Here is a 20097-nt window from a genome sequence, read left to right as displayed (position 1 = left end):
AGAGAGAGGGCAAGGCTGGTGGTGAGCACACACACACAGAGAGCGAGCAAGGCTGGTGGTGAGCACGCAGAGAGAGGGCAAGGCTGGTGGTGATCACGCAGAGAGAGGGCAAGGCTGGTGGTGATCACGCAGAGAGAGGGCAAGGCTGGTGGTGATCACGCAGAGAGAGGGCAAGGCTGGTGAAGAAACACGGACACAATACAGACACACATCAATGACATCAACATCATTGAGATTATACCTGCTGGTAGCCTAATGCTCTCATCATGTTGTTTCAGACATGGCTCCACTGTCTGCCCCAGCCTTCTCCTTCTGTTTCCCCCTGCTCAACACTGTGCTCAGGGACTCCTCAGGCAGCACTGAGGAGACGGAGAGCATGCAGGTCCGTGCCCTGCAGGTCATCAATGTGCACGCTCAACTTCGCGCTGAGGTTGACACCACAGACATACTCATCGATGAGGTAAGAGTTGATCAAGTTTATCGTCTCAGTGTGTTGTCACATCCCTTTGTCTGAGGCATACTCCTACCAACGTATAATACTCCTACCAACGTATAATACTCCTACCAACGTATAATACTCCTACCAGCGTATAATACTCCTACCAGCGTATAATACTCCTACCAGCGTATAATACTCCTACCAGCGTATAATACTCCTACCAGCGTATAATACTCCTACCAACGTATAATACTCCTACCAACGTATAATACTTTTCTCTTCCTGTACTCTCCACTCTATTAATGTCTGGCCATCATGGACAAGGGGCTTATGTTTGTATGACTTGTCTCTCTGTTTTGTCTCTCAGAATGGTCCTGAGCTGCTACCTCGTTTCAGTATGCTGCTTCTCCTGACCAGAGTCATCTCCACTGCAGCACCCAGGCTGCAGGTACACACTCCAACACCATGCTTTTACCACATTTACAGGCAAATACTAACCAGTAGAGCTCTCACATACGTTTATACAGTGTGTCTGAGTGTAGATCTGTAATTGTGTGTGTTTCAGGTGCTGGCGTCCCAGTGTCTGACGGCAGTGTGTGCCAGTGGAGGAGGAGAGAAGGGCTGTGCTCTGGCTGAGCAGGATGAGATAGACGTCCTGCTGGAGGCTTTGCTCTCCCCCTGCTTCTCTGTCAGAGACGCTGCCCTCAGGGTGAGGAAATAGTGTGTGTGTGTGTACTGTGTGTGGGTCTTTGGATGTGTGTGTTAATGTCCCACCTCTCTTTCTGTCCAGGGCCTGTTGGAGATGGAGATGGCTCTGCCTACAGAAAGTACAGATGCCAATGGTCTGCGTGTTCTCCGCAGGCTGTGGGTGTCCAGGTTTGATGTGGAGGAGGAGGGCAGGACCCTGGCTGAGAAGTGAGTATCTAACATTGTCTCCTCTGTGTAATACTTAGCTAGTTTAATATAGCTCCCGTCTTCAAATGACTTTGCTTTCGAGAAGTAGCGCGTCTCCCCTCATGTAGCGTAGCTGCTGTGACTGACCATACCACTCTGCTCCCCTTCTCTCCCCCAGGCTGTGTCTGGAGCTGGTCCCTGACCATACGTCTCTGCTCCCCTTCTCTCCCCCAGGCTGTGGCAGGCTCTGTGTCTGGAGCTGGTCCCTGACCATACCTCTCTGCTCCCCTTCTCTCCCCCAGGCTGTGGCAGGCTCTGTGTCTGGAGCTGGTCCCTGAGCTGTGCTCTCTGCTCATTGGAGATGTGACCCACCATGAGGAGGCTGTGCGTACTGCCGGGGCCGAGGCTCTGTCCAGTGCCATCAGCGAGTACCGCGACCAGTCCCCCGCTGTCCTGGGCCAGCTGAATGAGCTCTACCACCAGAAACTCTATGTGAGTCTCCCTCACCCATGACCCTCCTATCACAGCTCAGGAATAGTCAGGTATCAGGAGTGGTGTGTTGTAAGATACTTTTATAGTGTATGTGGACACCCTTTCCAATTTGTGGATTCGGCTATTTCAGCCACACCCGTTGTTGACGGGTATTAAGTTGAGCACAGAGCCATGCAATCTCCATAGACAAACACTGTCAGTAGAATGGCCTTAATGAAGAGCTGTGACTTTCAACATGGCACCGTCATAGGATGCCACCTTCTCAACAAGTCAGTTCTAAAAATGTCTGCCCTGCTAGAGTTTCCCTGGCCAACTGTAAGTGCTGTTGTGGTGAAGTGGAAACAGCTCAGTCACGAAGTGGTAGGCCACACATGCTCATAGAACAGTACCGCTGAAGCTTGTAAAATCATCTGTTCTCGGTTGCAACACTCACTACCGAGTTCCAAACTGCCTCTGGAAGCCAATTCAACACTAACTGTTCGTCGGGAGCTTCATGAAATGGATTTCCATGGCTGAGCAGCCGCACACAAGCCTAAGTTAACCATACACAATGCCAAGCGTCGGCTGGAGTGGTGTAAAGCTCGCCGCCATTGGACTCTGGAGCAATGGAAAACGTTGTCTGGAGTATTGAATCACGCGTCACCATCTGGCGGATGAATCTGGGTTTGGCGAATGCCAGGAGAACGCTACCTGCCCGACTGCATAGTGCCAACTAGTTTGGTGGAGGAGGAATAATGGTCTGGGACTGTTTGTCATGGTTTGGGCTCCTTAGTTCCAGTGAAGGGAAATCTTAACGCTACAGCATACTATGACATTATAGATGATTCTGTACTTCCAAATTTGTGGCAATAGTTTGGGGAAGGCCCTTTCTTGTTTCAACATGACAATGCCCCAGTGCACAAAGCGAGGTACATACAGAAATGTTTTTTCGAGATCGGTGTGGAAGAACTTGACTGGCCTGCACAGAGCCCTGACCTCAACCCCATCGAACACCTTTGGGTTGAATTGGAACGCTGAATGTTCCAACATCTAGTGGAAAGCCTTCTCATAAGAGTGGAGGCTTTTATAGCAGCAAAGGGGGACCAACTACATATTAATACCCATGATTTTGGAATGAGATGTTGGATGAGCAGGTGTACACATACTTTTGGTCATGTAGTGTAGAACCATGGTTAATGTGAAACTGTTGTGTTTTTCCAGAGACCTCCTCCTATCCTGGATGCTTTAGGACGAGTCATCTCTGAACAACCACCTGACCAGTGGGAAGCCAGGTAAGCGAACGCTCTGCCACTCAACAATGTCGATACAACTCTTATTCCAGTCTATAGCACTGGGTGATGGTGATAACTTTCCAGATTCTAATTTGCTGTGTTTAAGTGGCACCATATTGTGCATAGTGTCTAAGGGTATGTTGGTGTCTGCAGGTGTGGCATCGCCCTGGCTCTGAACAAGCTGTGTCAGTATCTGGAAGAGCCCCAGGTCACTCCTCTCTTCCTGTTCTTTGTTCCTGACGCCCTGAATGACCGTCACCCTGAGGTGCGGCGCTGCATGCTGGATGCTGCCCTCTCAGCCCTCAACACACACGGAAAGGTACCAACACTCTTTAAATACTCTAGACAACCACACCCTTCTCCTGGCACCCAATGCAACTGCTCCTATCTCAATTGACTCCTACCAACTCAATACAGTATATCCCCTTTCTTTCTGAGCAGTGTGTTGTTGTGTTCCAGGACAATGTGAGCTCCCTGCTCCCCGTGTTCGAGGAGTTTCTGAAGGACGCCCCCCAGGACGCCAGCTACGACTCAGTCCGCCAGAGTGTGGTCATCCTAATGGGCTCTCTGGCCAAACATCTGGAAAAGAGTGACCCCAAGGTCAAACCCATTGTGGCCAAGCTCATTACAGCACTCTCCACACCCTCACAGCAGGTACTGGAACAATCCCTCACATTATTCGCTATAGGTTTCATCTTGATTTCTAGAACCTATATGCATTGACCTTTACATTCAAATGCCTGCTTATTGTAATCGTTTCCTTGTTTATCTCTTTCCTCTCTCAGGTCCAGGAGTCTGTGGCTAGCTGCCTGCCCCCTCTGGTCCCTGCCATCAGGGAGGATGCTGGGGGGATGGTGCGGAAGCTGCTGCAGCTGCTGTTGGAAAGTGACAAGTACGCTGAGAGGAAGGGCGCGGCCTATGGCCTGGCAGGCCTGGTCAAAGGCCTGGGAATCCTGGCCCTCAAACAGCAGGACATCATGAGTACCCTGACCGACGCCATCCAGGACAAGAAGAACTTCAGACGCAGAGAGGGTCAGTGACTCCTCGCCAGTTTCTTAACCTTGCTGGTCTCTATGGTTATCTTTTTCCCTGCAATCTGTGCCTGTGATTTTTAACACCTCTCTTTCTTCTCCAGGTGCCCTGTTTGCCTTTGAGATGCTGTGCAACATGCTGGGGAAGCTGTTTGAGCCCTATGTGGTCCACGTGCTGCCCCACCTCCTGCTCTGCTTCGGGGATGGGAACCAGTATGTCCGAGAGGTACAGTTAACATTACCAGCTTCTCATTTCAATCCCACCTACTTTCTCTCTCCTGTTTTCTCTCACACTTCTCATTCAACACTATTTTTCCACCTAATAATTCTCACATTCACTCACACGTTTTGTTGTGCATTACGCTCTATCTAACGGCCTTGCCCTTTCCCAGGCGGCAGATGACTGTGCCAAGGCGGTGATGAGGAACCTGAGTGCCCACGGGGTGAAGCTGGTGCTGCCCTCCCTGCTGGTGGCTCTGGAGGAGGAGTCCTGGAGGACCAAAGCAGGTGAGGTTCCGCCCACTGCATCATGGGCCTTTTTTTAGAGAGCTGTGCCATGTTATCCCAAATGATAGGATTGAACCATTAAGCAATCACCTGATGGTAACCACATCCTTGTCCTCCCTTCCTTGGCGCCTACTCTGCTCCCCATTCATCTCATCTTTCTCTCTTCTTAATCCTTCTACTCTCCTTTCCTCCTCCAGGTTCTGTGGAGCTCCTGGGTGCCATGGCATACTGTGCCCCTAAGCAGCTGTCCTCCTGCCTGCCCAGCATTGTGCCCAAGCTGACCGAGGTGCTGACTGACTCCCATGTCAAAGTGCAGAATGCTGGCCAACAGGCCTTACGACAGATCGGCTCTGTCATCCGCAACCCTGAGATCCTGGGTAGGAGGGCTATGCGCAACTCTGAGATTTAGCTATAGAAATGTGAAAAAAATCTGTTAAAGCAGAATGTACAGTTGTGTGGAAGATATTAAGTGAAAATACTTTAAAGTACTACTTTTTTTTGGATATCTGTACTCTACTATGTATATTTTTGACAACTTTTACTTCACGACATTCCTTAAGAAAATAATGTACTTTTTACTCCATACATTTTCCCTCACATCCAAAAGTACTCGTTACATTTTGAATGCTTATAGCAGGACAGGAAAATGGTCAAATTCACACACTTATCAAGAGAACATCCCGACTGCCTCTGATCTTGCGGACTCACTAAACACACTAAACACGCTTCATTTGTAAATGATGTGTGAGTGTTGGAGTGCCCCTGGCTATCAGTACATTTTAAAAACAATAAAATCGTGCCGTCTGGTTTGCTTAACATAAGGAATTTGAAATGATTTATACATTTTGATACTATATTTTAGCAATTACATTTACTTTTGACACTTAGGTATATTTAAAACCAAATACTTTTACTCAAGTAGTATTTTACTGGGTGACTCACTTGAGTAATTTTCTATTACAGTAACTTTACTTTTCCTCAGGAATGACAATATGGTACTTTTCCCACCAATGCATCTGTAGGGGGAATACAGATACCTATTGTTATTTTAGGGTAGTTACTAACAGTGTTTCTGTCCCCCTCTCAGCCATAACCCCCATCCTGCTGGACGCCCTCACTGACCCCTCCCGTAAGACCCAGAACTGCCTGCAGACGCTGCTGGACACCAAGTTTGTCCACTTCATCGACGCCCCCTCCCTGGCCCTCATCATGCCCATCGTCCAGAGGGCCTTCCAGGACCGCTCCACTGACACTCGCAAGATGGCCGCTCAGATCATCGGCAACATGTACTCCCTCACTGATCAGAAGGTACGCAGCAGCCCTGGGATATTGAGTTGCATTGTACTACAATTAATCTTCTCAAAATGCTCTGTTTATAATGTACGTGTTTCTAATGGTTGACACAATGTGTTTGTCTCTTTGTGTTGCAGGACCTGTCCCCATACCTGCCCAGTGTCATTCCTGGACTCAAAGCCTCTCTGCTGGACCCTGTGCCTGAGGTATGTACCTCTGCCTAACAGTTCAACAACAAACCTGTTAAGGGGTTTGGTTAACTGATGATAACTCTCTCTCTCTGTCCTCCTCTCCTCTCAGGTGCGTACAGTGTCAGCCAAGGCTCTGGGTGCCATGGTGAAAGGCATGGGTGAGTCGTGCTTTGATGACCTGATGCCCTGGCTCATGGAGACCCTGGCATCTGAGCAGAGCTCTGTGGACCGCTCTGGAGCTGCCCAAGGTCTGGCTGAAGTGATGGCTGGGCTGGGCGTGGAGAAGCTGGACAAGCTGATGCCAGACGTGGTGCAGACGGCCAGCAAGGTGGACATCGCGTCCCACGTCCGCGACGGTTACATCATGATGTTTATCTACCTGCCCCTCACCTTCGGGGACAGGTTCACCCCCTACGTTGGCCCCATCATCCCCTGCATCCTCAAGGTAGGGAGCACTCAACAATCACTACCATCTCTCCATTCTCTCTCTCTGGTTGTGAACACCTCTCACCAGTCTCTCCCTCACTCCTTGGTATTACAGGCTCTGGCAGATGAGAACGAGTATGTGAGAGACACTGCCCTGCGTGCCGGCCAGCGCATCATCAGCATGTACGCTGAGACGGCCATCGCCCTGCTGCTGCCTGAACTGGAACAGGGCCTGTTTGACGACCTCTGGAGGATTAGGTCAGGCATATATATATACATATACATATACATACATACACACACACTATACATTTTATGTCTGTATGTAAGGGTTTTACCTGGCAGTGATAGTAATGTAAGTGAGCCTCCATGTTGTCTCTGGTTCACAGGTTTAGCTCTGTGCAGCTGCTGGGAGACCTACTGTTCCACATCTCTGGAGTCACAGGGAAGATGACCACAGAGACCGCCTCAGAGGACGACAACTTTGGCACAGCGCAGTCCAACAAGGTATTCTGACATATGCATGATTGTACTGTATAGATGGTTGATTATAAAGTGATTTGTATGTGGTGTTGGTGCTGAGCCCTCTTCCTTCTTTCCCCCAGGCAATCATCGGAGCCCTGGGTGGAGAGAGGCGTAACCGAGTCCTGTCTGGCCTCTACATGGGCCGTTCAGACACCCAGCTGGTGGTGCGACAGGCCTCCCTCCACGTGTGGAAGATCGTGGTGTCCAACACTCCCCGCACCCTCCGGGAGATCCTGCCCACCCTCTTCACCCTGCTGCTGGGCTTCCTGGCCTCCGACTGCCCTGACAAGAGAACGGTAACGCTACTGCTCATTAAGTCTACAATCTATGGAGCTGTTTCCTCCTTGCTCATTAAGTCTACAATCTATGGAGCCGTTTCCTCCTTGCTCAATAAGTCTACAATCTATGGAGCCGTTTCCTCCTTGCTCAATAAGTCTACAATCTATGGAGCCGTTTCCTCCTTGCTCAATAAGTCTACAATCTATGGAGCCGTTTCCTCCTTGCTCATTAAGTCTACAATCTATGGAGCCGTTTCCTCCTTGCTCTCACAGCTTTTGCACTTTATCACATCCCCTTTTGTCTAACTCTCTGTGGTCCTGTTCATTAATTGCACATTGTTAGACATTTCAGTGTTCTGAATTTGAGTGTATTTGCGTTCTGTGTTCTCTCCTGCTTCTGATCCCTGGGTTACTGAATGTGGCTTCTCTCTGTGGTTGTAGATCGCTGCGAGGACACTTGGAGACCTGGTTCGTAAGCTGGGAGAGAAGATCCTCCCAGAGATCATTCCTATCCTGGAGGAGGGTCTGCGCTCAGACAAGAGTGATGAGAGGCAGGGTGTGTGCATCGGCCTCAGTGAGATCATGAAGTCCACCAGCAGGGATGCGGTCAGTACCTCAATACATACCTGGCCACTTTTTCCTTCATCTTTTAATTCATGCTTTATTTAACCTGGCATTTAACCTTGAGATGAGTATCAATTTTTCAAGGAAAACTTTAAATGTCTTAGACATAGCAGGGGTATGTGATGTGATGGTAGAGCAGTAAGTTGACTGTGTATGTTTTCAGGTGCTGATATTCTCTGAGTCCCTGGTCCCCACGGTGAGGAAGGCTCTGTGTGACCCCCTGGAGGAGGTTCGAGAGGCTGCAGCCAAAACCTTTGAGCAACTCCACGCCACCATCGGTCACCAGGCCCTGGATGACATCCTGCCTGCCCTGCTCAAACAGCTGGTGAGAGACACATCCACACACACCAACATTAACCCTCTTCACTTCTGAACAACCCTCTGTTGCCACCATAGCCATTAAAACCAGTAGATAGTGATAGCGCTGACGTCCTCCACGTATTCCTATGGAAAACTCCCGATGGTGCATGAATTATATGATTTTGAAGTGTGCCTTATTGCTGAATTGGGGATTGAATGGCACCAAAAAATCACTAAGGATCATGGTGAAAGTGGCTGTAACTTTGGTCGATGTAGTAGCTTTCATCCTGTCGGAGTCAGCCGGGAGCCTCCTCGTAGCCTGCTGGCACGGGATTGGTCTGTGTCAGCACGTGGTCCTGTGTAACGACAAATGTTGTTGTCCAAATGGATCCCTATTTAATACAATTCCCTGATTTGTAGCTAACTTTAAAATAAATCACTGTGTGGCTCAAACTTGATCATAATAAACACATTTTAGAGCTCTAAACAGCCGACAAAAAAAAAAAACCTGTTCTGGCGATCGAAATTTACATGGGCTTTCTAGGGCATACCAGGACATTTTGTCACTGCTACGGTGCTACGCAGTAGCCTACCAGCAGAGCTTGTGACTTTACGCTCCAAACCGGACACTGGGGGCCTGGTATCCACACATTGTGTTCGGTTATACTCACTCATGTCCCTCCTTAAGAAATTCTGGAGAGGGCAGAGAGGATCCACCGTGGAACAGAATATAGAGTGATGTTAATGTTTCTGTGTGCAGGATGATGAGGAGACTGCAGAGTTTGCTCTGGATGGTCTGAAACAAGTGATGGCAGTAAAGAGTCGCTCTGTGCTGCCCTACCTGGTGCCCAAGGTGAGCTGTCCAAACATTACACACTCTACTAACAATGGTTCATCTCAATGATCATTTATTGGATTTATATAACACTTTTCCTGATGCTCAAAGTTCTTTTAAGTCTTTTTTATAGTATGAGTGTAGTTCTATGTATGAATGCTATCCTCTCCTCTTCCGTGACAGCTAACTGCTCCTCCAGTGAACACGCGTGTGCTGGCCTTCCTATCTGCCGTGGCTGGAGACGCTCTGACACGCCACCTTGGGGTCATCCTGCCCGCCCTCTACTCCTCTCTGAAAGACAAGCTGGGAACAGAGGAGGGGCAGCAGGTAACAACGGCATTCATGATTACAATATGGTTGTAAAGCAGTTCCAAGTGCACAGGCACTACTATTAGTCATCATCATGGGATAATATTACAGTGGTTCTTAGTGGGCTGTTGTGGTCACTAGATGATGGCTCTGTCCCCAGGCTCATATAACCCCTGTTCTCACCCCACCCCTCCTCTAGGAGCTGGCCAGCTGCCAGGCAGTGATCCTGTCTGTGGAGGATGAGGTTGGTCAGCGTATCATCATCGAGGACCTGCTGGAGGCCACCAGATCACCCGACGCTGGTCTCAGACAGGCTGCCGCCACCATCCTGAACGGATACTTCTCCCGCACCCGCCTGGACTACAGCGCCCACACCCGCAACCTGCTGTCAGGCCTCATCCGCCTGCTCAACGACTCCAACCCGGAGGTCCTGGTGCAGAGCTGGGACGCCATTAACTCCATCACCAAGGTTAGCAGTTGGCACCAAGAGCATTACTGGCACTGGGAATGAGTTTGTCAGGGTTTACTGACGTCGTACAGTATTTGTTATGTGTTTTGAAGCTTTATGCAGCATTGATTTTACAGATAACCTTGTGACCTTTGGTTAACTGACAGAGTGTGCATCTATGTGAAGTAATGTTAAACTCTGTTTTTGTAGAAACTGGATGCTGGCAGCCAGCTGGCTCTGATTGATGACCTGCACAGAGACATCCGGTCAGTGGCAGCAGACGTCAAGGGTCAGCATCTGCCTGGGTTCTGTCTGCCTAAGAAGGTAAGCCTCTCCTCTAGAAAGATGGTGCATTTCCACTGAGGATTTAGCCCAGTGGTTTACCCAGAAGGCTCAGACTTTTCTGTTTCCATCTACACGAGCCGGCACCCATGTCACACTGGGCCATGGCTCTGGCGGACCTACTTTAACTTGGAGCCAAGCCCCCTGGGTACTTTTCAGCTGGCATTTACATAACACTGGCTAACTGTGAACTTTAACACCTCTTGTTGAAGTCTTTAGTATCATACTCCTAATGGAAACTCACTAAAGGAGTCCACATGCTTCCCAGCCGCAATGTGTAACAGCCTTATTCTAAAATGGATTAAATCATTTATTTTCCATATCAATCTACACACAATACCCCATAATGACAAAGCTAAAAAAGTTTTTTTAGAAATGTATGCAAATGTATAAAATAAAAATAAAAGAAATACCTGATTTACGTAAGTGTTCAGACACTTTGCTATGAGACTGGAAATTGAGCTCGGGTGCATCCTGTTTCCATTGATCCTCCTTGAGATGTTTCTACAACTTGATTGGAGTCCACCTGTGATAAATTCAATTGATTGCACGTGATTTGGAAAGGCACACACCTGTCAATATAAGGTCCCACAGTTGACAGTGCATGTCAGAGCAAAAACCAAGCCATGAGGTCTAAGGAATTGTCCGTAGAGCTCTGAGACAGTGTTGTGACGAGGCACCGATCTGGGGAAGGGTACCAAAACATTTATGCAGCATTGAAGGACCCCAAGAACACAGTGGCCATCATTCTTAAAAGGAAGTTTTGAACCACCAAGACTCTTCCTAGAGCTGGCCGTCCGGCCTAACTGAGCAATCGGGGAGAATGGCCTTGGTCAGGGAGGTGACCAAGAACCCAATGGTCACGTTGATAGAGCTCCTTTAAAAAATGTTTTTATGTATTTCCTTTATTTAACCAGGTAGGCTGGTTGTGAACAAGTTCTCATTTACAACTGCGACCTGGCCTAGATAAAGCACAGCAGTTCGACACACACAACAACAGAGTTACACATGGAATAAACAAACATACAGTAGAAAAAGTCTATATACAGTGGCAATAAATAGGCCATGGTGGTTTAAGTTATTACAATATACCAATTAAACACTGGAGTGATTGATGTGCAGAAGATGTGCAAGTAGGGATACTGGGGTGCAAAGGAGCAAGATTAATAAGTACAGTAAGGGGATGATGGTAGTTGGAAGGGCTGTGTACAGGTGCAGTGATCTGTGAGCTGCTCTGACAGCTGGTGCTTAAAGCTAGTGAGGGAGATATGAGTCTCCAGCTTCGCTGATTTTTACAGTTTGTTCCAGTCATTGGCAGCAGAGAACTGGAAGGAAAGGCGACCAAAGTGGGATTTGGCTTTGGGGTTGACCAGTGAGATATACCTGCTGGAGCTCGTGCTACAGGTGGGTGCTGCTATGGTGATCAGTGTGCTGAGATAAGGCAGGGCTTTACATAGCAAAGACTTGTAGATGACCTGTAGCCAGTGGGTTTGGCTACGAGTATGAAGCGAGGGCCAGCCAACGAGAGCATACAGGTTGCAGTGGTGGGTAGTATATGGGGCTTTGGTGACAAAACGGATGGCACTGTGATAGACTGCATCCACTTTGTTGAGTAGAGTGTTGGAGGCTATTTTGTTGAGGATCGGTAGGATGGTCAGTTTTACGATGGTATGTTTGGAAGCATGAGTGAAGGATGCTTTGTTGCGAAATAGGAAGCCGATTCTAGATTTAATTTTGAATTGGAGATGCTTAACGTGAGTCTGGAAGGAGAGTTTACAGTCTAACCAGACACCTAGGTATTTGTAATTGTCCACATATTCTAAGTCAGAACCGTCCAGAGTAGTGATGCTGGACGGGCAATTGTAGAATAAGGCTCCAATTTAACAAAATGTGGAAAAAGTCAAGGGGTCTGAATACTTTTTGAATGCACTGTACGTTATGGCAACAATTAGATTTTTTTGCTTCAGTGAAGGTGTTTTCGGCTGTTTCGGCACACACATTTTTTTCCCTTGAGACAAGCCAGTCTTCCCTTTCGTCGGTGATTGGTCAACAGTAGGGATTCTTCAATTAAGTCTTTGTTGTCATTCAAGGAGAGGAGACTCGTTTTCATGCACATTATTTAATTGAGAAATACTGCACCAAACATCTTAGATGTAATTTGGACTATTTTGAGGACATTTACTGGATACTGCGTCTCAAAATGGACAAACCACACTATTGACGCTTTTTTCCCCTTTTTCAAGCGAAGGTCTTTTTAAGGGAGTATGCAGGCGCACGTCTTCGGTTCACCTAGCCGACTTCGGCTAGTTACCAGCTGAACTGAAGCAAGCTGACACCTTAACACTAGAGCTTACATTAGCAACATGCATGCACCCGCCCACCTGAGGATCTGTCTTTCAGCAATCTATTTCCTGTGTTTGAGGGGGGAAAGGTCCACTTGTCACTTTGCCTTAATTTCCCTCCTACGACTCTTTCATACTCTTGTGCCTATAGTTTTTTTTTTTACCATTAATGTTATGACAGCGAAAATGTTTATAATGACCTGTCAAACACACTCTTGTAATGGCTGAAATGGGCTCAATGGAATACATTGTCTTTTTGTTGATTTAATGCATTGTCTCGACACTTACATCACAAGAAAGAGAAGAAAAATAACTTATTTTGATGGGCGTTCGTTTTTTTTGTGGAATTTAAAAAATGTATTTAATACAAATTAGATGCGCTGCAATGAAAGCAACTTCCGGAAGTATACACTCGGATTATATTGATTTTATGTTTGATCTCGCAAACAATGTAAAGTATGTTTACATGGGTGTAATCTAGAGCCATGCGTGTTGATTTTTAATCCGAGGATATCCTGCTATTGACACACTTGAATCATGCAATAGAACTTGACAACGTAATTGAGGCAGTCCAGACCGTGCAGGTTGGTTAGACTGAGCAAGTGTTTGGTGGTTGCAGGCCTGTTCCACGCCTTTATATTAATTGATTAATATATGCAAATACATCTGGTGTATTTATGCAAATGAGGCACATATCATTTTATTGATCTTAACACAAAATATATAAAAGAGAACTTATACATTAAGAAAATGTGTATGTGTGTATATATGAGTGCATTTTAAGATTTGACAAAAATTGATGACCTGAAGTCCATTATTTGTCTGTGCCAGTAAAATGTTTTATGTGCTATAATTCAGTCAATATATGAGGGATTATACAATTCAAAACGTTTGGAATATCTTCATCCATTTTCCAACTGTTGAATTTATTATAATTGTTTTTAAAACCTTTTAACAATTTTGATGACCGTTGATATTAATATTAAACACTGGTGACACACATCCTGGTGTGGGGGTAAGTCTAGATAGAAAACACCAATATGGTGACACACATCCTGGTGTGGGGGTAAGTCTAGATAGAAAACACCAATATGGTGACACATCCTGGTGTGGGGGTAAGTCTTAGATAGAAAACACCAATATGGTGACACACATCCTGGTGTGGGGGTAAGTCTAGATAGAAAACACCAATATGGTGACACACATCCTGGTGTGGGGGTAAGTCTAGATAGAAAACACCAATATGGTGACACACATCCTGGTGTGGGGGTAAGTCTAGATAGAAAACACCAATATGGTGACACACATCCTGGTGTGGGGGTAAGTCTAGATAGAAAACACCAATATGGTGACACACATCCTGGTGTGGGGGTAAGTCTAGATAGAAAACACCAATATGGTGACACACATCCTGGTGTGGGGGTAAGTCTAGATAGAAAACACCAATATGGTGACACACATCCTGGTGTGGGGGTAAGTGTAGATAGAAAAACACCAATTACAGTCACATCTACAAGTTACTCCAACTCAGGTTGACTAATGTTAATATACCCTGTGTCCTCCCTCTTCCTCTTCCCCCCCCTTCTTCTTCTCCTCTCCCTCTTCCCCAGGGTGTGACGTGCATCCTGCCAGTCCTGAGGGAGGGAGTGTTGACAGGCAGTCCTGAGCAGAAAGAGGAGGCGGCTAAGGCACTGGGAGGAGTCATCAAGCTGACATCCCCTGATGCTCTCCGACCATCTGTGGTCAACATTACCGGACCGCTCATCCGTATCCTGGGAGACCGCTTTGCCTGGAGTGTGAAGACCTCTCTATTAGAGACACTCACCCTGCTGCTGGCCAAGGTCAGTGTCTGCTGATGATTCAGTCTGATGTTAAAGGCTGTGTTCGGTAAGCACAAAATGGGAGGAGACATTTTGGGGGAGGAAATGGGGTTAATACGTTAAATAAATAAACTATTTTCGCTCTTCCATTTCTAAACGTTTTCCCATTTTGTACCTACTAAACACAATCCTGTAGTTTCCTCCCTGCTGGAACGATGGTTGGTGTCTGGCTCTGGTCTTGACCCTGTTGCTCTGCCCCTGTCTCCAGGTAGGCATAGCCCTGAAGCCCTTCCTGCCCCAGCTCCAGACCACCTTCCTAAAGGCTCTGCAGGACTCCAGCCGGGCGGTTAGACTGAGGGCCGCTGAGGCCCTGGGCCAGCTGGTCTCTATCCACAGCAAGGTGGACCCTCTATTTACCGAGCAGCTCTCTGCCATCAACAACGCTGAGGACTCAGGAGTGAGGTACGCAAAACCATTAAATTATGAGAATGTTTCTGGAATTTAGAAACCCTCAGGTGTTCTTACTGAGAAACATTCTTACTGAGAAACAATATCAAGAGTAGTGATCAGTTCCATATAGGATTCCCCTCATTTAAAAAATTATTTTTGATTGATTAGATTCAATCAAAATTGTGATCCTAGTGTTCTGCTCCCATATTTCAGGGAGACCATGCTACAAGCCTTACGATTTGTCATCCAGGGAGCGGGTTCAAAGGTTGACCCAGCCATCAGGAAAAACATTACCACGACATTGCTGAGCATGCTGGGACATGATGAGGTATGTACAAAGATGGTGGATAAATGAAGAGGGTTCACTCAGGTCTTTGTCAGTTCTGGTCTACTTAACGGGGTGGTTCTCCCATAGGCACCAATGCAATAGCAGATGTGTCTGGTCTACTTACAGGCTGACAACACCGCTTGCGTCGCATTTTGAAATCTATATTATTCAATCATTGCACCCACACTGCATTGCCACGGGCTAAAATAGAAGTCAGTTCTATTTGTGACGCAGATTGCACAGCAAGTCCTGCCTCTCCCATCTCCTCATTGGTTTATAGAAGCAGGTACCCACGTGCCATCTCCTCATTGGTAATACCCACGTGGGTGACTGAAAGACGAATGAGGTCAGTGGTGGTAATGCACCTAATTTATGAAAGTTGCCAATCGCAATATAATGTCAGTAGAAGAAAAGGCCTAGGAGGAGAGATGACTAGAAATGATTCGGTTGACCGTTTTATGTGTGGATAAATTGTCGGAGTAGAGGACCTTGTGCGTTTCAGGTAAGATAACAACTCTATGTTTATATCCCAGGACAAATTAGCTAGCTATATAGGACAAATTAGCTAGCAAGTGCAAGTTAGCTAGCTAAATTGCCGTAAATGTTTAATGCTTTTCGACCTGTTCCCAAATCAATGTAATTGGGCTAGAATTTGTTTTGATATTTTAACCTGCGTGTCGTGATCGTGTTTTGTGTGGGGGGACAAAATAAATGTATGCACGATGGCGCACGCGCACAGCCGATTTGGGTTCCGAGTTAGTGAGCTCGAAGTATTCAGACAGTGACAAATGTTTTGCTTTGGCAATTCTAGCACGTTGGTTAATGTGTAGACTGTTGACTTTAATTTGAGGGTATTTTCATCCATATCAGCTTAACCATTTAGAAATTACTGCAGTTTTTGTATATAGTCCCTGTCCATTTTAGGGGACTAAAAGTATTGTGACAAATTAAGTTGTGTATTATAGTCAACCATTTTTAGTATTTGGTCCCATATTCCTAACATGCAATGATTACATCAAGCTTGTGACTCTACAAACGTGTTTGCTGCATTTGCTGTTTTGGTTGTGTTTCAGATTATTTTGTGCCCAATAGAAATGAATGGTAAATAATGTATTGAGTCACTTTTATTGTAAATAAGAATCTAATATGTTTCTAAACACTTCTACGTTAATGCAGATACTACCATTTATTATGCATAGTCCTGACTGAATCATGAATAATGAAGAGTGAGAAAGTTATACGCACAAATATCATACCCTCAAAGACATGCAATAACGGGAGGTTAGCATTTTTTTGGGGGGGGGGGGGGGGGGGTGATATTTATGCCTAACTTTCTCACTCATCATTATTCACAATACATTCAGGACTATCCATCATCATGGTAGCATCCGCACTAATGCAGAAGTGTTTACAAACATTATTCTTATTTATAATAAAAGTAACTCAAATGACACACTACATTATTTACCATTTCTATTGGACACAAAATATGAAACGCCACCAAAACAAACAGCAAATGCATCCAACAAGTTTGTAGAGTCACAAACTTGATGTAATCATTGCGCGCTAGGAATATGGGACCAAATACTAAATACTACTTGACTACTTTAATACACGTATAAGTGAATTTGTGCCAATACTTTTGGTCCCCTATAATGGGGGACTATATACATAAAGTGCTGTAATTTCTAAACGGTTCATCCGATATGGATGAAAATACCTTGAAGTTAAAGCTGGCAGTCTGCACATTAACCGTATAGTCAATGTATCATTTAAAATCCAAAGTGCTGTCATACAGAGCCAAAACAACAACAGTGTCACTGGCCCAATACTTTTGAAGCTTACTGTAGTTCCTTGACTTTCATTGAACCAAACAAAAGCCGCGAATGGGGTGTCTCACTTCCTCTTCCATGTCTGGTATGTCTTTGTGCAGATACACTGACTACAGCACGTATGAATGCAACAAAAATGCTTAAGGCAGACTACTGATCGCCCCTTTGTCTCCGTTAGTGGTAATTGTTAGAATTGAGTGCAAAACAATATCAGTTTTATCTTGCTAGCTAAATATATATTTTACCTGCAATACTGAACCTCAGTATTGGTCACAAGGACACATTCAGATCCAAGTTTCAGTGACAGAATCTTTTAGAGTGCAATGTTACATTTTAGCTCTGATCAGACTTGACTTCCGTCAGTCTAGGCAGGATGTGGCTTTATGAAAGTGGTTTTTGGCCTCCTTGTCAGCATGTGTGTATGAAAGCCTTAAAGCGGCAATATGTAACTTTTTGTGCAACCTGACCAAATTCACATAGAAATGTGTGTTATAGATCTGTCATTCTCATTGAAAGCAAGTCTAAGAAGCGGTAGATCTGTTCTATGTGCACTTTTTATTCTTCACGTTCTCAACTTTCATTTTTGCTCCTTTTACTTGCGGTTTTGTACACCAGCTTCAAACGGCTGAAAATACTATATTTTTGGTTATGGAATATATATTTCAGTGTTTTTGCTTGTTTTGTCACAAACTGAAATTAGACGAACTATTAGAATTTTAGAAACCAGGTGCATCTTTAAGTAGACTGATGTCGGTCTAACTGTGTGTTTGTGTGTGTGTAGGATGCTACACGCATGTCCTCAGCAGGGTGTGTAGGAGAGCTGTGTGCCTTCCTGTCTGAAGAGGAGCTGAGAAGTGTGTTGCTTCAGCACGTCCTGGGTAGGAATTTACTGTTGCACCATACTCTCCCTCACACTACCCACTACCCAGGGTTTCAGGAGGGAATGTCTTTCTTGTAACCAAAAAGCTAGCCACTTAGCTAGCAAGTCAGCAAACCAAATGCTGGAGCCCTGAGCTGGATATAATTTATTTGACTCATCTTAGATTTCTTATAGTTTCAACCCCGCAGCCCCCCAAAAATAATATATTTTTTTAAACATTTTACTGTATTAAAAATTATACCGTTGGTATTTCAAAATACCCCCCGGTATACAGTATAAATGGTATATCACCCAAGCCTAATTTATAGCATGTTACTGTAAAGCCACTACGTTCCAAGTTAGACACTTATTAATGGTAAAATCATATACGGGTACGAGTGTAAAGGGCTACCTCACTCTATCAAAATGGTAAAGTAGTAAGGAAAGACATTCATGTTTGTACTAAAACAGTGCTCTCTCTTCTTCTAGCTGACATATCAGGTGTGGACTGGATGGTGCGTCATGGTCGCAGTATGGCCCTGGCCATCGCAGTCAAGTCTGCCCCCGAGCAGCTGTGTGTGGAGGAGTACAGTTCAACTGTGATGGAGACCATCCTTGCCAATGCCACTGCAGACAGGGTAGATCCCATTAGTTTACTCATTCTGTTCAACCAGACCATGGAAGGATTTGCTTTCCAAGCACTCTCTTCCCCTGTCTTTACCTTCTCTGACTAAACACTGTGCCCTGTCTCCTCAAGATCCCCATAGCCACCAGTGGGATCAGAGCCATGGGCTACCTGATGAGACATCATCTCAGAACCGAGGGAGCAAGTGGCTCATCACAGCGCATTATCACACAGTTTGTCAAAGTGAGGCAGGGGGGTACTTTCTCTTTAAGGTCACTTTTTTTCCCATTTGCATTTTTTTTTTTGCCAATCAAGCACTGAAAGTGTGTATATTGTTCAATATTTGGGGTGCATGAATATGGATATTATCTGTAAGAAATAAGAACCACTATGACAGTGCTCCTCTGAGGATTTGTCAGTAACCTCTCTCCTGTAATTTCCCCTGCAGTGTCTCCAGAACCAGTCCAGTGACATCAGGCTGGTGTCGGAGCGGGTGCTGTGGTGGGTGTTTAAGGACAAGGCCACGCCCTCCCTGGAGCCCGCCCTCATCAAGCCTCTGGTGAAGAGCCTGCTGGACAATACCAAGGACAAGAACACCAGCGTCAGAGCCCAGAGCGAACACACCATCGTCAGCCTGCTCCGACTGCGCCAGGGAGAGCAGACCATGCAGGTCCGTGACACACACATACAAATAAACATCCACACAGTCTCAATACTCATTATAAAGAGGACAATACTCGGGCTGATGGATTTAAGTTGTGCATTGTGCATCTGGTGTACCTATCCAATAATATTCAAATCTCTCACTCTGTAATGTTATGTTTGTCTTTCAGAGCGTTAGTGCCATCCTTGACTCCGCAAGTAATGACCTGCTGTCTGACTGTCACCGCCGCTCCCTGAGGAAGATCTCCAGCCTTCCAGACTCTAACGAAGAGATTGACGACACCATCCTCACGTGATGGGCAGGACTGAACACAGCTTGACAAATCCATACGGTTGCTCATGTACTCAGAAAAGACCTCCACAGCAATCAAGAAAAACTCTGCTGTCACGTCTCACAAATGCATACATCTATGGAGAGAACCCTCACACACACATACATCCCCATTAACTCCATGTTATCCATGGACCAAGGAAAAGGTATGAATTTACTCACTTTCCTTCATAATCCCCCCCTTTGGACAATTATTTCATTTTTTGATGTTTTAGTGGCTCTAAACATACATTTAGAACATTTGTTTCATCTCACTAAGTGCAGTTAAATTTCCTGAGTGAGCTCACTGCATAAAGAAAGTAATTTGTGCCAATTCCTTTGACATTTTAAATGTGTATTCAATGTCCCTCTTATTTTATTGAATTTATTTCGAGCATCACTGATACTAGTATAACAAAGCAGCAATTACATTTCTCCCATTGCTTATTCTCTGGGTTTTATACCTCTGCTTTGTGTGTGTGGGGAACGCAACCTGTTACCTTTATGATAAAGTTGATATTCTAAACAATTATACGGTTGTAAAAATAAATCAAATAAAGACCTTGATTTGATAATGGTTTGAATTAGTCTGAATTAACTCAATACTTTTTGCCACCTTGTGAACGTCACTCATTATATTTATCTAATTGCATTCACCAGTAT

At 45.6% G+C, this 20097-nt stretch overlaps 1 protein-coding gene across 1 annotated transcript in view; it reads left to right on the top strand.

The window, feature by feature from the left end:
* LOC109878353 (eIF-2-alpha kinase activator GCN1) overlaps window positions 1-20014 on the top strand; it is a 38173-nt gene extending 18159 nt beyond the window's left edge. The window contains exons 26-57 of the mRNA XM_020470614.2: window positions 279-460; window positions 807-887; window positions 1005-1148; window positions 1230-1354; window positions 1636-1825; window positions 3026-3096; window positions 3250-3415; window positions 3556-3750; window positions 3882-4128; window positions 4232-4353; window positions 4520-4634; window positions 4832-5011; window positions 5722-5942; window positions 6065-6133; window positions 6228-6563; window positions 6660-6802; window positions 6934-7051; window positions 7150-7365; window positions 7789-7953; window positions 8135-8296; window positions 9032-9124; window positions 9290-9433; window positions 9615-9884; window positions 10074-10187; window positions 14158-14388; window positions 14636-14829; window positions 15031-15145; window positions 17759-17855; window positions 18326-18474; window positions 18594-18704; window positions 18910-19131; window positions 19295-20014. Coding sequence (XP_020326203.1) covers window positions 279-460; window positions 807-887; window positions 1005-1148; window positions 1230-1354; window positions 1636-1825; window positions 3026-3096; window positions 3250-3415; window positions 3556-3750; window positions 3882-4128; window positions 4232-4353; window positions 4520-4634; window positions 4832-5011; window positions 5722-5942; window positions 6065-6133; window positions 6228-6563; window positions 6660-6802; window positions 6934-7051; window positions 7150-7365; window positions 7789-7953; window positions 8135-8296; window positions 9032-9124; window positions 9290-9433; window positions 9615-9884; window positions 10074-10187; window positions 14158-14388; window positions 14636-14829; window positions 15031-15145; window positions 17759-17855; window positions 18326-18474; window positions 18594-18704; window positions 18910-19131; window positions 19295-19420 — 5114 coding nt within the window. The 3' untranslated portion in view covers window positions 19421-20014. The remainder of the gene's footprint in view (window positions 1-278; window positions 461-806; window positions 888-1004; window positions 1149-1229; window positions 1355-1635; window positions 1826-3025; window positions 3097-3249; window positions 3416-3555; window positions 3751-3881; window positions 4129-4231; window positions 4354-4519; window positions 4635-4831; window positions 5012-5721; window positions 5943-6064; window positions 6134-6227; window positions 6564-6659; window positions 6803-6933; window positions 7052-7149; window positions 7366-7788; window positions 7954-8134; window positions 8297-9031; window positions 9125-9289; window positions 9434-9614; window positions 9885-10073; window positions 10188-14157; window positions 14389-14635; window positions 14830-15030; window positions 15146-17758; window positions 17856-18325; window positions 18475-18593; window positions 18705-18909; window positions 19132-19294) is intronic.
* The last annotated feature ends 83 nt before the right edge of the window (window positions 20015-20097 follow it).

Source organism: Oncorhynchus kisutch, linkage group LG3, assembly GCF_002021735.2.
Source record: "Oncorhynchus kisutch isolate 150728-3 linkage group LG3, Okis_V2, whole genome shotgun sequence".
In the NCBI taxonomy this organism is placed as follows: domain Eukaryota; kingdom Metazoa; phylum Chordata; class Actinopteri; order Salmoniformes; family Salmonidae; genus Oncorhynchus; species Oncorhynchus kisutch.
The sequence above is the reverse complement of the archived record's forward strand: the minus strand, read 5'-3'. Positions and strand labels throughout refer to the sequence as shown.